The sequence below is a fragment of the Triturus cristatus genome, chromosome 4_2, assembly GCF_964204655.1.
Source record: "Triturus cristatus chromosome 4_2, aTriCri1.1, whole genome shotgun sequence".
In the NCBI taxonomy this organism is placed as follows: Eukaryota; Metazoa; Chordata; class Amphibia; order Caudata; family Salamandridae; genus Triturus; species Triturus cristatus.
Window position 1 is genome coordinate 75,314,811 of NC_140586.1, and position 17,571 is coordinate 75,332,381.

The window sequence follows — 17,571 nt, forward strand, 5'->3', positions numbered from 1 at the left end:
ATTTTATACAAGGCAATAGTTCTCTCAGAAACTGATCAATTTCATTAGAATTAAATGTCTGAATACCAACAATGGATAGCAGAACAGAGAAACATTTGAGTACCCCAATAAATATAATTAAGGATATTTGAATTCCTCTCCATCATTTTAACAAGTTCACAATGTGTCACTGCTGAATAGTCATCAGACAGACAATAATCAGTATGCCTCTATCATATCTACGTTAAGAAACTAGATTAAAATCTTTGCGGTTAACACTTGACCAACATAACTCATAATTCAAATTAAGGTTGTTGAAATATGTAAATAGTGACCTTATGGACCTTGCTTTCATATCTGTTTTTACTGTTCTCCAACAAAACAACACAAATTGACTGTCTAATCCATTCACACGCTCAAGTACACAATGAAGTGGTCAATTATTTTATCAATGCTGAAAACTAAATACATATGCTTGTACTAACCACCCAAGGTAATTAAGACACGGTTGTGTAATGCTTTTTGGGCACACGTGGCTAGCTGACCTAGAAAGCAACTCTGCCCATTGCTATCCATTAGCGTTCTGTTTTGTAAACCCTATTTTCTTGCTTTCTATTCAACAGTTTTATTTGTTTTAGTCCGAACATCTAGTCTGTGGTGTTGACCTCATCTGTGAGCAGCTGAAGGTCCAGGACCTCAGCGGCCCTCCAGACAACTGTTGTACATGAAGCCCCTTCTTCCATGGCCACTGTGGGAGGAGAGAGGGGGCCAGTGTCTAGTGAGGTGTCCAGACTACTGGCATTAGCCAGGTCTTCATACCAGGTGACGTCGGCCAAGGACTCTGCTAGGAGGTTGGAATATCTATAGGGATCCTCAGATCACCTCAATTTGTGTTCCTCAGAGGGCCCTTTAGGGAAATAGGCCTCCGTCTCCAATTGAGGCCATGTGGGCCATGTCCAGCTCCGTATCAGAGTCAGGAAACCCAACGTGTTTGGCACTGCTGATGGGCATCTACAGTGCTGAGAACGGCACTACTGGAACGGTCCCTGCAGGAGGTTGCGAAGCCGCAACCGGGTCCAATCCGGTTCCACCAATAGACCCCTAGGGCCCGACTGATGCTGAAGGCGGACTCACCAGCGGAGTCCGAGTCGGAGTCGCTCCTGCAGCCATGGGGCCCGAAGGTGCCTCAGAGTGGGCCACCAACCCAAAAATGAGACTCATGGCCACACAAAATTCTCGAAGTTGATCGGGGGTCGAACGGCTCTGGGATGACCTGGGAGCAGGGCCTGGACTGGTGGCATCGTTCTCGAACCTCGCCTAAATAATGGGGATAGCGTGGAGAAGTCAAAGAGCTCTTTGACATCTTGTGGGACTTGCCTGAAGAAGACCGGGATCACAATAATAACAGGCACAGGCAACTTTGAGAGTGGTCCCAGGATCTTGCTTGCGAACAGAACCTGGAGTGGTGCAGGGACGCATTGCGAGAGGCCAGAAGTTTAATGGCCCACTCGCAGATAGCCTCGAGATTCATGGTCCTGCAGTCCATGCAGGCCTTGGAGACGTGGTCCGGTCCAAGCACCACAGTCACACCAAGTGGGGGCCTGTCAGAGACATTTGCCTTTGACAAGCACCACAAGGCTAGGCACAAGTTGGTTTCTTCTGAGATGTATGGTTGAAGTCGACAAAACGGTTAAAAAATACAGTCGAAAAACAATTGAGAGAAGGTCGTATGAATCTGCACTGATGGGAGCGGAAAAGAAGGAACTGAGGTCAGCGTGCTGGGGGTGGTGCCTGTATAGGCACCACGCACGTCATTTCTGGCATGGACAAAACCAAGGATGCAATGTGGTGATGAACAACTCCACCTACTGGCGCTCAAGTGGATTGGTAAAAATATTTCTGGATCCAGACTGATGCCTGGGAAATATTCCTAAAGTAAGGAATCTGCAGCTAAAAGTCTCTATCAGATGCAGGACTCACCACCAAAATTTGAATTATGAACGTCACCCCATGACAATTCAGTGAAATTTGTATCATGCCCTCTAAATCATGTTCCACTGTTGCATCTAGAGTCATGAACTAGTGCAACACAGACCGCCACTGAAAGCATAGTCAGAAGCTCTCAATCCATTGGCTTACCACTGAAATAACAGTTATGAACTCTCATGCATGACTGAAGCCGGAGTCATAAATGCTTACATAGTGGCTCACATTGAAACTAGAATTGACTTTACAGCTTCAAGCTCACCACTGAAATTAGGGTCATGAATTCACAACCTAGAACACTAGAAGTTAGCCATGACCTCCCAACCCTTGTCTTGCCATTGAAACTACAGTCTCAAACTCCCAACCCTTGGATTGCCACTGAAACTATTGTCAGACACTCCTAACCCATGGCTCACACTCGTAACTAGAGCCTCCAGATCTCAGAGGATAGCCCACCACTTAAACTAGAGACATTTCCCACAATTCATTTTTTATAAACACAGAAGTCTTCTCAGATGAGAAAAAAACCTGTTGATCTCATAGCGACTCAACTGTTGCTCTCCTACTTCTTTCTGATGAAGGAAGAGAACTATGTGGTCTTGAGTGTAAACTAAGCTGAACTTTAATGTGTCTTCTGACTGCTGCCACACTCAAATTTCCTTTGCCAGGAATTAAAATCAAAACATTAACTTTTTATGTAAACCAGGAGAGAAAGAAAATACCTATCTAATGGCTGAATTGCACAGTGTGCAATCAGAAAACATGGGATCAGTCCTGGCTTCCCCACTTGACACTTTATTAACCTTTATGATGCTAGGCAAATATTGTATTCACTGTGCCTCATTTTCTCCATTATTGCATATGAGAACATCTTGTGCATTGAAAAAACCTCTTGTGTTTGATGTAATAGATCGTAATGTTGCTTCATGCATAATACAAATCTAGGCCACATTTAAAAGATGCACATGACAACTGACTCGCCTCTTAGTTCATTAATGGCATTATCATCACGGCGGGGAGGCATGAAAGTTTCTAAGTTCATGTTTTCTAAATACTTCTCAAAGCACTAATATAGTCTGAAGTGCTAACATGAAACACTTCAGCTTGTTAAAGAAATACACCTTTTTGATTGTTGCGGACACTTGATATGTTTCTATGCTGTTCAATTTATATGCCAAACATTTTCATTGCTCGGCCCTTACACAGACTGTTAGAGCCAAGCAAGATCAGTGGCTCGGCTCTACCTGTTCATTTGTTGGCTCGCCCACCTTTGTGTGGTGTAAGGTGCACATCCCTGTGGCAAGTAAGTGAATGCACCCCCTTGCCCATCTTTGGCCCCTCAATCCAAAGTCCACCTTAAACTTAACAAGTATTAGGTAATATCTGTACCTGAATCTACATCATTTGGCCAGCCGCTAGCCTGGCTGCTGCCTGCTGCTGGGGATCGGCCGGTCCCAGGGTAAAACACGTCATCGACAGGACTCTCCATTTCACTGTCGTCAATGGATTTTGGACGCTTGGTAGAACTGCAGGGACGGAATAAGTAAAAAATATAGTTTGGTACTTCAGCTGGCAGCATGTTAGCGTGACACTGATTTTGGAATGCAAAAACTGTAATTAGCATGTCTTCTGAAAGATAAAAAATCAAGTTACCTACCTGTAACTGTGGTTCTCCAGCGTTGGTATCTTTCATAGATTCACATGCAGGAATCTTACTCCGTCATTGAAGTGGGAGTCCCTCTGTAACTTTGAAATAGCGGTATAAAGCACTGACACCTATTAAGGCAATAGGCAGTGCTCACTTTATTTTTACATCCATTTCATTATATAAAGCCCAAACTTTTGCAAATGAGGTGAACGTGCTTTGGTACACCTCCCACCGAGGAGTTCACACATCAGCTTTCATAGCACAAGCTGTTGAAAGACCATATCACAGTTGAAATGACTGGGTTAAGCCACTTTTTTGGGGAGGAGGGTGGCTTGCATGAGAATCTATAAAAAAAATACCAGAACTGGAGAACCACAGTTACAGTTGAGTAAATCGTTGATCTTAAATTGATTCATGTGCTTGAATCAGAACAGCAAACAGTATTAACATTCTTAAGCATTATATACATCACATTAAAATGGTGGGAAAGAAAACAGGCTCACTTTCAGTTTAACAGATGATTAAGAATTGCCTGCCCCACCACTCCATCTCTGTTTGTAACTGCTTCCAGGCAGTAATACTTCAGGAAGGTAAGTGTGCCCCCCATGTACCTGCTAATCAAATGTCTAGTACTGGCACTAGAGTACAATTTTATAGATTGTGGATTGGGATGAAGTACCTAACCTTTGTTACTGGATAGGAGATCCATTGTCAGTTTCAGTAGAATTGCCCAATCCTGTATCAGGTGCATCAGATCCCAGAACCATTATTTTTCTGGGCCAGGACGGAGCTATGAGAATCAGTGTGCAGGGTTCATTTTTGCTATCAATTTGGGATCAGGGAAATTGGTAGAAAGGCGTGATCATACATCTTGTAGCAGCATATCAAAAGAGCATTCCCACAGGAATTCATGTGTGGGTGCCTTTTTGCGTAAAAACTGCATTTCTTGTTGCTGGTTTTTTCAAACAGATCTATATTTGGTTTCCCCCTGTGATTAAATACTTGATTTAGCACGGTATCCTTAAACACCCACTCTTGACAGTCTTGTAATGTTCTGCTGAGGAAATATGCATGATCTTTGTCGATACCGGTAAGATGTTCCGCTTTAAACATGACTCATTTGTGCATCACCTAATGCCATAGTTTTGTGACTTTCGTTGACAGGATCGGAGAGTTTGTCCCCCCTTGATTCATTATGTAGAACATGGTGGTGCTGTTGTCTGTTCAGACTGACACCTTTGATCTGTAAATGCGTGGGAGGAAAGACTGTGGTGCCCTTCTGACTGCTCTGAGCTCCAGTACATTTATATCCAGGGTTATTTCCTGAGGTGTCCAGAGTACTATTGCTGACAACTCTTGGAGATGTGCACCCCATCTTCCATTCAGGCATCGGTACTGACAACCAGGTCACTTTTTGATTGGAGGAAAGTAAGACCTGACCTTATGTTGTCTTGAGCTGTCCACCAGAGAAGAGTTGTTTTCATCTTTTGCATCACCACTATTTTGTCTTCAAATGAACCTGATGTCTGTGTCCATTGATTGTCCAAATCTTCCTGTATAGGTCTCATGTGAATTCTTCAGAATTGTATTAGCACTATACAGGAGGATATCTCGCCTAATAGTCCTTTGAGGAGGTGTACTGTTGTCTCTGTTTGATGCAGCATCTGCTTTGCCAATGCTGAGAGTGCCATTCGTCTCTTTTGATATGAAAATTATTTTACGGTCCTGGTATCTATTATGACTCCCAGAAAGTGAATTCTTCTTCATGGTGTCACGAACAACTTATTTTCATTTATTCGAAGACCTAACGACTTGAACAGATCTATGCAGGCATCTATTGAGTTGTCGATAGATGTTATAGATGAACCTTTAATCATACAGATATCTAAGTAAGGGTGCAACTGATGGCCCAATTTTTGAAGGTGGGCTGCCACCAAATGCATACATTTGGTGAAAATTCATGGGTGGATCGGAGGCCAAAGTGAACAAAGTACTCTAAACTAATGGTAATTTGCGATGTTTCTTGTGGTTGGGTATGTGGAAATAATCATCCTTACTATGTATTCGTTTCTTATTAGAAAGGGCAGTACTTCCCAAAATGTGACTATTCTGAAAGCTTGTTTCCTCAAGTAAGGATTACATTAGTGTAAATCCAGGATGGGTCTTCACTCTATTGCAGCCTTCTTTTATTTGCCAGGAAGTATCTAGAGTAAAACCCCATGTTTCAATGTTGTTTTGGGACTATCTCTATGGCATTTATCTTTAGCATGTATCGACTTTCTGCCTTCAACAAATAGAGAGGCTTGTGTTTTATTTTGAGAGGTTGTTGGAGGATGTTGAATGAACTCCAGGGTGTAACCGCTCTAGATAACATCCAGTACCCAACTGTCTGTAGTGATTGCATTCTAGTTGTAGAAAGCAGTCATTCTCCCTGCTATAGGGCTTCAGGAATGTATTCGGCTTCCTTTGGTATCTGGCACCTCGAGATTGTCAGTGGCATCTAGCGTCCTGTCCTTTATGCTGGGGTCTGCGTTTTTGTGGTTTCCTTATGTTGGATTACTGCTACTGTATTTATGAATATGACTGTTGCTGACATGGCATATAATCCTGGCAGTTATTGTGGAGGTTGATAGGAAGGGTGTATGGTGAGTATCTCTAGCCTTGGTATGAGCCCCACTATGATGGAGACCTGCCTCTTTCTTGGAAGGGCTCAGTTCTACATTGTTGCAAAACTCCCAGTGACCTGGCAGTTTCTTTGCCGGCTTTAATACCTTACAAAGCATCATCCATTTGATTCCCAAACAACCATTCACCATCAAAAAACATGTCCAAGATCTTGCTTTGGAGCTTTCGCTTCAAGGAGTAGCTCTTAACCATGCTTACCAGCATAATACCACAGCACTGGCTAGTTGTCTGAATCCTATATTCATTCATTCATTCAAAAACTTTATTTCGGCCGCGAAGGCCATAAAAGCAAGAATACAATACAGCAATTATATATCAAAAAGCAGATCACATTTTAACCACCAAAACAGAATAAAATAACCAGATTAAAATATTCAAATTATTAATAATTGGTGGAAAATTTCCTACGCTGAAACCATACAGCATTTAAAAAACGTGAAACTGCGAACACAATTGGGGGATGGGTGTCGTATTTTAAAACTCGCAGGGCATTAGCGCAGTCTCTGAAGCCAAGATTCCTACAAATTGATTTTACCCAACGTTTCCTGTGGGTAAGGTACGCTGGGCAAACAAAGAACATATGGATTTCATCCTCCAATTTGTAGCCACATGCTGGGCATGAAATGCTTTTATTGGTGTCCCATCTAGAAGTAAAGGACCTGAGTGGTAGGGTACCCATTCTAAATTGAACATATAATTTCCTGGCAACGGGGGGGAAGATCAAATCCAAAAATAACTCCCTCCCATAATTCGGTTTAATCTGAAGGAACTGCTCAGTCGGCCTGCCTATATTCGGATTCATGTGCAAGCGTGTTAGATGGAAATATCTTAATTCTTCAACAAGATTGGTTTTAGAAACAGATAGACAGGAACCTTCTGGGGTGTCCCAGAGTTCCTGGCGACCAATCTTGGAACAGGTGTCCCTAACGTGGGTTAACCAGGGAATCTTCATATATTTAAGTGTGGGCCAGAGTTCCAGAAATTCATCTCTAAAAATGTCCAGGTCTGGGTTAGACCATAATCTCTTCCAATAGTGGACAGGCCGGGCCGCCACCACCTCTTCAATAGGAAGCAGTCCCAAATCTAGTCTAATTGGGACCAACGGAGTACTAGGGGGTAAACTTAATAATTTCCTTATAAAGGAGTTTTCGACCCTCGATAGACTATCTATTTTGGAATGACCCCATAGTTCTGCTCCATAGGTTGAAGCAGATCTGGCTTGGGTTTTAAAAATTTCTACCACTGGTGCCGCTGGTTTAAAAACCGTGCCGCTAAACAATCTAGCCATACCTCCTATTGTTTGGGTCAACTTGAGTGTGGAATTAACCACCTGACCTCCCCAGCCCAGATCTTCTTGGAGTGTAATCCCCAAGTAAGTGAACGTTTTCACCCTTTCAAGGGGGATACCATTCAGAACTGGGCTGGGTCGGGTACGTTTAGGAGGGTTGAGGATCATAAATTTCGTTTTGGCTAGGTTGATCTCAAGACCCCTGTCACTACAGAAGTCTACAAAGCCATCTAAAATTCGCTGGATTCCCATAGGAGTGCGTGACAACAACAAAGTGTCGTCAGCGAACATTAGGGCAGGAACCTTGCCCGAGGCGAGCCTAGGGACATCAATATCTTTTAGGGCTAAAAGGTGTTTTATGAGCCCATTGATGTATAGGCAAAACAACGTAGGCGCTAACACGCATCCTTGTCGGACTCCTCGGCTAACAGGGAAGCGTTCGGAGAGTTTGCCATACTTCCCACATCTAACCTGAGCAAAGTTGGCCTTGTGTAGATTCTTCAAAACATCTAAGAGATAGGGGGAACATTGAGCATTTGCAGAACGGCCCAGAGCTTTTCTCTCGGAACCAGATCAAATGCTGACCTTAGATCAACAAAAATGAGGTAGAGGCTGCCACCCTCTACACTCACAGTCTTCCAGAATATAACCTGGAGACGAAATATCTGATCAAGGGTTGAAGTACCCTTCCTAAAGCCAGCCTGCAAAGTGCTTAAAACGGTATTTTCTTCTTCCCAGGCCTGTAATCTATTCAAAATTATGCGCCCGAATAGTTTTTGAGTCGTATCAATTAGACTTATCGGGCGATAATTCGAGGGCTGTAAAGGACAACCTTTTTTGTGAATAGGCACTATCTCAGCACCACGCCAGGTTACTAGCGGATCTGCGCCGTACAAGATGGAGTTAAAAAGGACACATAGGTATGGAGCCCATACCGTAGGTTCAGACCTAAAAAGGTCGCCTGGAATTTTGTCCAGGCCCGGCGCTTTATTAGGTATGAGCATAAAGATGGCATTTTCAACCTCTTTAATTTTAATTCGTGGGATAACTTCAGCACGACAAGCTGTATTAGGGGAAGAATCAACTGAGGAAGGTAAATTAAGATCCACTATAGAGTATAGACCCCCGAAGTGCCCTTCCCACACTGCGGGGGCTATATTGGAACCGGTAATGGCGTCAGGATCTTTCTTTCCATTGCTAACAATGGCCCAAAAAGCCCGAAAATCCTTATTCTGTAAAGATACTCTTAGCTCCTCCCACATGTCGTCTTCCCAAGACTTCCTTGCCCTATTGGTCTGTTGTTTATAAAGGGCACGGAGTGATTTAGTTCTGGGTTTGTCCTTTGCTTTTATTGCCAGAATCAACTCAGCTTTTAGTTTCCTGCATTCACATGTATACCAGGATTGCTTGTTGACCACAAGTGTCTTAGGAGCCTCTGAACGAGAGAAGACGTCCAGAAGTTTCATAGATAGCTGAGTATGGATAGTAACGGGGCTAGATAAACTCTCCGCGGAAGAGCAATTTAGCACAACACCGGCCATTTCATTAAGGCAGGGAAGTACCAATCTATAAGTTTCTGCCAGTTTCTCAGGACGCATAAGGATGCTTGACCATTTAACTCTTCGTTTATTATTATGCAGAGTTAAGGATTGCAAAGGAGGAAACACCCCACTGGCATACGTTGAAAATCCCCAATGGTCTGGTTTTAATTTCAGGGTAAGGGCATTGTGGTCACTATCATCACGAACGACCACTCTGAAGTCTAGGGCCTTATCCCATGATTTTATATCGATCAGGATGTAATCCAAAATCGACAAGTGCCCAGCTCTGTTAAAAGTAGTGTGTCCAGGCTGGTCGGATTTAAATCGGCCATTGCAGGCCCTCAACGATAAGGAGAGGGTAAGAGAAAGAATTTGTAATACTAATGGGGTCCAGGCTCTAACCGTAGGAATCATAGGGTCAGGGATGTTTAAATGTGTGTCTTCCGCCACAGGGTCATTTTGAACTGAGAGACTAAGCGGCTCAAACAGGCAATTAAAGTCGCTGCCTACTATAACAGAATAATCTGGATCTAAAGTCAGAATAAAATCATTCAGAGCTGTAATGACCTTAGATTCGCCTCCTCCTGGGGAAGGTCTAGAATAGACATTTAGGAGAACCAAATGCCTGTTCTCAGGCAGGTCCAGTAGAACACATAAGATGTCATCAGATCCCGTTTCGAGTTAACTGGCTGTAGCACCCAGGTGGATTGCAACCCAGGTGCTAAGACCTCCAGAAGGTCTCCCCCTACCACTGGATAGAGCAAGAATGCCAAAAGAGGCAAACCCCTCTCGTTGGTAATTTTCCGTGGCCCATGTCTCTTGTAACAGACAGATATCAAAGGTGTCCATAAAATTACCCCACTCTTTGCATATCTGTTTATTCTTTAGGCCCGCTACATTCCAGGAGATAAGATTGACATCAATCTTAAGCTCTCCTTTGGTAGGGGCATCTATAGTTAGATTTAGGGAATCAGCTATAGTAGGAGGATTAGGGCATAAGGCAAAGACATTATCCCCAGTGTGAAGGACAGTAGGGGAGTTCACATAGGACAGGCTCTGTGGTGAAATATTAGATACCTCGTCCGTTAGCAGTTTGGTGGTCGCTATAGTTGGATTTGGGTATAAAATCGGGCTTGATGGCACCATAGATGTGGTTTTAGGATGTCCATGGCTCAATCTATTAGCACTGCTGATGCTTCTTCTCCTTTGTGCAGGATAGACTTAACCTCTTGTAGTTTAGCTTCTGTCAGGAGATGAAAATATGGAGCAATATTGGACGACGTCTGCCAGTCATACCTACCCACAATGGTCACTGCATTAGCCGCTCTTAAAGTCATTGCAGTCATAGAAGAAAATCTATTCCCTGCAATAACTAATCATCAGAGTCTTGATCTGGTGGCACTGTGCAAGTGGCCATTGGATTCCTGGTTCTTCTCTGAGCAGCCTGCATTATAACCAAGTCCGCCTTAGGGTGACCCAAAAGACATACATAAGAATTCTCAGGAATTTGATATTTCTTGTCTATCCGTCGTATTATTGTAGCTACTGTAGCCGGGGTCTGCATAATGATTTGCCTTGATTGACTGACTGATTTGACGGACCTCTTTGCTTGTCCTCTGAAGCCATACAGAAAACGGTCAGTTTCCTTGACCACTACCACAAGGTTGAATCTTTTTGCTGCTCTGTCAACCAGAGAATACAATCTGCTGATAACATCTAGCGGGGAATCTACTGGTGGTGTTGCTGCTGGGTTTGTAACTGGTAAAATGTAGCCATCCTACTCATCACCTTTAGACGGACTGGTTGGACGTAATTCTCCTTCTTTCACATCTGTATATTAGACATCATCATCATCTGAGGATTCTACCTGGATAGGGGGTTGAGGAACATCCAAGAATTGTTGAACAGATAGTGGATCGTGAGGTGGTCACTGTTCTTCCTCCTTAGTTGTTTTCGATTCATGTGGTGAAGATCTAGGCGCTTGCTGTGGAACAGTTGATAGTGTCGTCTGAGAAGTGGTTAGAAACCGCAAATAATAGTCCTTCATCATGAGCCTGAGGTCATTGATTAGATCCGCAGGCACATGTATCCTGAGCCTCTGCCGATAATTGTCATACGTAGTCTCATATGGGTGGTAATGACTGTCATGGTACTGTCTATCTTCCCAATGTGGGGAAGAAAAATGGAAGCGGTATGATTTAGGGGATTGTTGTTGCTGTGGTGAATACTCCTGTTCCTCTTCCGTATTCTGGCACTTTATGTGGATCTGTCCAGGACTATACACTGCAGCAAAGAGTAATAATACTCTGTCCTCGATACCTTTCTTCTAATAGATAACTGGCTGAGTGGTTGTCAAAGTAAAGGGGAGAGGGGCTGAATTGCTCTCAGCGGGACATCAGGCTCTGCCCAAGAGGAACGTTTACCATGCCCATGTGAAACCAAAGCACACATCATGCTAAAAACAGTGCTGTATTTTTGGTGAAAGAAACAATTTGTAGAGATATTAAGGTGGGGTGAGATCCAAATGACCTTAAACGTCCCTCACACTGTGAGTACATTTACACTTTTAGAGAGACCAGGCTTGCAATAAATGGCATATTGGCAATCATGTATGTGATTACATTGTTAATAGGGATGCCTAAAAATAACTGCAATGTTTGACTTGCTAAATATGTTCAGAGCTGCCACTTTTAAAGAATTAAAGGGTGAAAATATGTTTGTTATTCTGGGAGACCCTATAAAATTGTCTTACGAGAGGGAGGGTGTGGCGTTAAGAAGTTTGAAGGCCACTGCGCTAAAGCAAGTATACTGATCAAGCAATGGTGCATTTTCCTTGAAGGCTAAAATTCCAACAAACACATTTCACCTTGCCCACCCCCAGCAGGGTACCCACAGCATATATGTGCAGCCTTGTGCACTGTATACTCATTCTTATTGACCTCATTCCCGGCCCTAGGCAACCTCATACCTCCTCGCTCCATCTTCCCTGACCCCAGGGAAGGAGCCAAAGTTCACTGGTGCTTGGTTCATGACACATATTTGTTGAGAGTAGAGAGATTACAATGGGGTGAATGGGGCTATTATACATTGTAGATGTCTCTACTGCACGCTGTTTGGTGTATAATTCCACCTTATATTGATTGCTATTTAAGTCCTTGACACGAAGAACAGAAAGCAACACAATGGAGTGCTTGCATTAAAATGCATGTCAACTGTTTCATATATCAAAAGTACACTGATTCACCTGACGGATTCCGTTATTGAAACCACACATGAACTATATAAAGAAATCAATTATTTTTGTTTTGGTCTTTCACTACATCAGGCATTTTTTTAATGTTTAGTTAGGACTCGTGAATGCATTTTCCCTGCCTATATTCACTATTGGCCTTTACCCTGCAATTTTCCTATTGATTTTCCAGTTATATATTTATTTATTTTTTCGCCCCGGGTGAAATTTCTGTTATTTTCTCTACCTGTTTCTTTTCCATCTCTGCCTTTCCTAATGGCATGCAATTGTCCTTCATTTACCATGGTTTTTAGCCCACCCACACCAATAGGTCTGGTCTTACTGAGCTAAAGCATGTAAATACAGGCATGCACAAATGCCGTTTCCATTTGTTAACACATAAAAGAGAGGAACAGATCTGCTACATGCCTTGCACGCCTGAAAAGGAGACAGTGGACTGGGAGAGATTGGGGTCCTGGCGCAGGACGAGGAAGAAGCAGTGTGGAGTGCATACATCATCATTTGTAGAGGCACCTTACAATTTCGCATGATGATTGTGAACAAAGATGGTAATCAGCTCCATGTAAGCAGAGCAAGTCGGCCAGTCCTCTGGTCATGACCAGTACCCAGTCTCGAGAAATGTTGGAAGGTTGGGGGTCTAGCTGTAACAAATGAACTTGTGACAGTTGCAGCAAGTGCACACGACCGTTTAGTACACCTTAGGTCTCCATGAATTGCCTGATCAAGCTGCCAGCGTGTCTGGCCTCCTTTTAATGCAGAGGAGTCTCCCTTTCGTCCTTCATCCTGACCTTCTTTTTGGGAGGAAAAACACCAGACTACTTGGGGAATGAAGGGGAGAATGGTATGAGCAGACACTTCTTGGTGTACTCAGTACACAGAGGGTATATCTCTGTGCATGGTTCACTTTGAATTTGAGCACAGTCAGTGGAACAATGTCAGAGATTGTATCACCCTGGAGTCCCTGAATCGGAACTGCACCTCTAGTCACAATGCCAGCCTCATTAGCACACAAAGGAGCTGTGCCTTGGGAACTACTTGTGGCAGAAGGTGCTGAGGTGGGTGCGGGTAATCTCAACCAGTCAACTTGTCATGGACAGTGAATGAAGTACTCTCTTACATCTGTTCTTCAAAACTACGCAAGGAAGGGGCAAGCTGGACATGCACAAGACAGGCAAACTATCAGGAAGCATCTGTGCTCTGGTTAGGTGAGCTAGCCTGAGTAATTGAATTTGCTGCTATATTTTCTGTGTGGTTAGATAGGCTGGCTGTATGATTACTTTTCCCCCCTGTGTTGTAATTTTGTAAGCTTTTTTGAAAATGTAGAATTCTATTTTTTTTTAGAAAGCTGCATCTTTGCTTAGTCTATGTTGTTGGACCTAGTTAAAGGGACTCTCTCTTTGAGGTTGATGTGCTCAATAACTTTGAACAAGGTTTTGAAAGCATAGGCATTTGTTGTGGTTGTTCAAGCACAGGCATTCGTTGCCGTTTTCGAAGCACAGGTATTCAATGTGATTGTGCAAGCAGAGGCATTCGTTGTTCGCCTTCACGTAACAATGAATTGTTGAATGAACAAAAAAATACCTGGTGGAAGGTGGCGAGGTGAGAGACCTTCGGCCCAATGCCACCTGATTTATGTTGTAGTAACTGGGGCTCTCAAGGTCTGCCAGCGAGAAGTTAGGGCCCGATGCTGTTGCTACTGGTGCTGCAAAAGAAACATTAGAAAAGTGAGACGAGAGAATTGGAAGGGACTTAAGAGTAAGTGGGAAGAAGAAATAGCAAGGAGCATCGAATGGAAAAGGAGTCCAGAAAAGACAACAGCGGAGAGGAATAGATGGGTCACATGGCAAAGGATAGATAGAGTGCATAGAAAGCTGCCGGAGGAGAAAGAGGGGAGATAAAGGCATGCAGGGGGGCGTGAGGATGTACAAATACAAAGATTACATTGTGAAAACATTTCAAAGTTTTGTTTTTCAATCTTTACAATTTTCACTAACTTTTAATAAAACACTGTGGGGGAGAAAATCCCCCAAAAGGTAGTTTACGTGGAAACATTAGCAAAAAAATTCCTTTTTGGGGGGCAATTTCTTGCCGAAATTTTTTGTCAGCAGGTGAAGTTTCACACAGTTGACAAACGGCAATCCTCACGGAGTTTGAAATTTATGAACTTCGCAAAACATTGTGGGTTCCATTTAAAACTCACACATCCATAGATAGGAAGGGGTGCAGAAAAATGCAGCAGAAAAAAAACAGAAGACAACATAAGTAGGGCAAGTGCTATTGTACTGTAGTGCAGTGTCATTTATAGTATTTTCGACCCCTGGCCAGGCATGTATGGAAAGAAGAGCAAGAGGGAGATAGAGATGTTTGGCAGAGAGCAAAAGAGGGGTACCAAAAAGTTCAGGAGAGAGAAAGAAATTAAAGTAGAGAAGCAGAAAGTAAGACTAAGAAACTGAGAAAAACAAAGGAAGCGTAGACGAGATATGACAGAGAAAGGGAGCAACATAGGGTGAAAGAGAAAAGGGGCACACACAGTGGGAGAGGTGGGCCAATTCGGAGTCAAATTGTGATATTGACAAAAGAATGGGTAGCGAGCAGCAGTATTCAAACGAACGTTCCACAACGGTGTAATACACTGCTGAAGGACTCATTGGCACCTGTTTCCAGTGGCAAATTCGTCAATAAATGATAGTTTATGGCCGATTGTACCTCAGTTACGCCTGTTAGGAATTTGCAAAGGGATTCCTGACAAGCATCAGCCCTTTTACCGCAAAGGTGTTTTTCTCCACAAGTGAAGACATCTCTGCACTCATCAAACCCATTCGTAGGATTTATAGCATTTTTGGATGCATGGCTAACCTTGAACGTTTGTGAACGTTATGTTAAATTATTTTTGTAAGGCGCACAGCTACCCAAAAAGGGTTTCCCAGCACCAGCCTGAAGAGTGAAAAGGAAATAATGGTGTTATTGGTTGAACAGCCATGACTTGAAACCTTTGCAAAAGTTTGCAACGCTTGTTTTGTGACGTAGGGATGCAGGAAGAGTGTTCCACAAGGTAGGGCCAAGAAAAACAAAAGAGCGGTCGCCCATCCGTGAAAGTCTTACTCTGGGGACCAAACATTTTTCCTGGGTTATGGAACGCAGCAGACGTGAAGGTTGGTAAGGCTAGGCTAGAGTTTGCAGATATTGAGGAGCAGTGCCGAACTTGATCTTAAATAGAAAGCTCAAGGCTATGAACTTAACGCGGCTTTCCACTTTTAACCAGTGAAGATCGTGAAGATGGCTAGAGATGGGAGTAGCTTTGGGAATTCGACATAGTAATCTAGCCGGAGCATTCTGCACCACCTGCAGCCTCCGTAGTACATCCTTGTTGAGGATGTTACCGTAGTCTATTGTTGAGGTCAAAAGCGCCTGGACCACGGTTCTTTGGGTGGAGCAGAAAAGCATCCAGATTATTTTTTTTAACCATTTTAATGCCGTAAAGCAAGTAGCTGCAACCTTTACTACTTGCTGTCTCATAGACAGCTGATTATCAATAATAAAGCCCAAATTACGGATTTGTTGGGTGGGCTGGGGAGGGGGTCCCATTTCGGTAGGCCAATGCTGGGGGCCTCATAGATCTTTATTATTCCCCAAAATGAGGACCTCGGTCTTATCGCCATTAAGTTTGAGCATGTTGATTTGCATACATGCAGCAATTTTTCTTAGGCCGTCCTGAAGAGCTGATGGACCAGACACCTTCTCAGTGGAAAGCGTGAAGAAAATCTGGGTGTTGTCCGCGTATGAAAAAAGGAACAACCCAGCCTCGTCTGCAATGATCGCCAGCGGTTTAACATAGATATTGAAGAGCAGCGGGCTAAGAATAGAGCCCTGAGGGACCCCATAGGGGGAAAGATGGGGTCTGGAAGTGGCAACAGAAGAAAAAATCCAGTGCTGAGCCAGAAATACCGAGGGATTGAAGGGATTGAATTAACACGGTGTGAGACACCATGTCAAAAGCAGCACTTAAGTCTAGTAATATGAGGGCTGCTGTATCACCCATATCCAAATGATGTCTCAGCATTTCCATAACACCCAGTAGGGTTGTCTCTGTTGAAAAACCGGCTCTAAATCTGGTTTGGGAGCCATGTAAGAAATTAGAGGATTCAACAAACTGTGTGAGTTGAGAATTTATATGTTTTTCCAAAAGTTTTGAATATATCGGAAGTAGGGAGATGGGCCTAAAGTTAGAAGGTTGGGCAGGATCAGCGTTGGCCTTCTTCAGGAGTGGAAGGATCATAGCGTGCTTCCATAGAGGTGGAACAATTGCTTCCTGTATGGAAGCATTAAGAAGGTCCATGATTAATTCAAGGGAAGATGTGTCAAGTTGTTGCAGCACCGTGGAAGGTGAAGGGTCCAGGGGGGAACCTGATTTAATACTACCTAAAATGTTCTTGAATGAAGTAATATCTAGTAGTTACCAGGATTGTAGTTTGTTGGTGGGTTCTGCCCTATCCGTGGACTCAAGACTGGATTTCTGCTGCATAGGTATGACTGTCTGACTGCTACTAATAATGGAATGAATATGCTTTACTTTGTTCACAAAGAAATTGTCAAGATCGTCGCACTGTGATCCATCTAGGGCGGGGGGGCATGGGTTGAGTGTCCGAGCCCGATAGTTTTTTAACTATTGAGAACAGAGTTCGCAAACAGTTCTGTGCATTGGAAATGGTGGTTGCAACATAGCTTGCACGAGCAGATTTGCATAGGGCTTGATATTCTTTTAATACCCTTTTATATTTTAATTTGGAGTCAGTTGCGTGGTTTCTCCTCCAATGCTTTTCAAGGGTTTTGCATTGTGTTTTTTCTATTTTTAGTTGCTCTGTAAACCAGGGGGCAGGGGAGCGATGATTGCATGTCTTTTTAATTGAAATAGGAAGGCAGTTATCAATTGCTTTAAAAATCCAGTTATGGATTGTGCCTAAGGAAGAGGTAGAAACATGAGGAATAGAAGGGACACTGTCGGAGAAGAGTTTATTGAAGGATTTCATATCCAATTAACTCCAATTCCTAGATTTCTGCTGCGCACCAGAAATGGCTGTGGTCACATAAACTGGGACAGTACAATGGAATTTGACTGCATAATGATCTGACCAGCATAAAGGGAGCGATGGTAGACATTGGATGTCAGACACGTTGGAAAATATAGGATCCAATA

The 17,571-nt window shown here is 43.3% G+C and overlaps 1 protein-coding gene across 31 annotated transcripts in view; it reads right to left on the reverse strand.

The window, feature by feature from the left end:
• The window catches only part of NFIX (nuclear factor I X), a 1,406,323-nt gene that overhangs the window by 200,513 nt on the left and 1,188,239 nt on the right, over positions 1-17,571 (reverse strand). For all 31 annotated transcript variants that reach the window (XM_085600616.1, XM_085600591.1, XM_085600603.1 and 28 more), the window contains 2 exons: positions 13,959-14,079; positions 3,355-3,491 (listed from right to left, as the gene is read on the reverse strand). In XM_085600616.1, the coding sequence (XP_085456742.1) occupies positions 3,355-3,491; positions 13,959-14,079 (258 nt within the window). The remainder of the gene's footprint in view (positions 1-3,354; positions 3,492-13,958; positions 14,080-17,571) is intronic.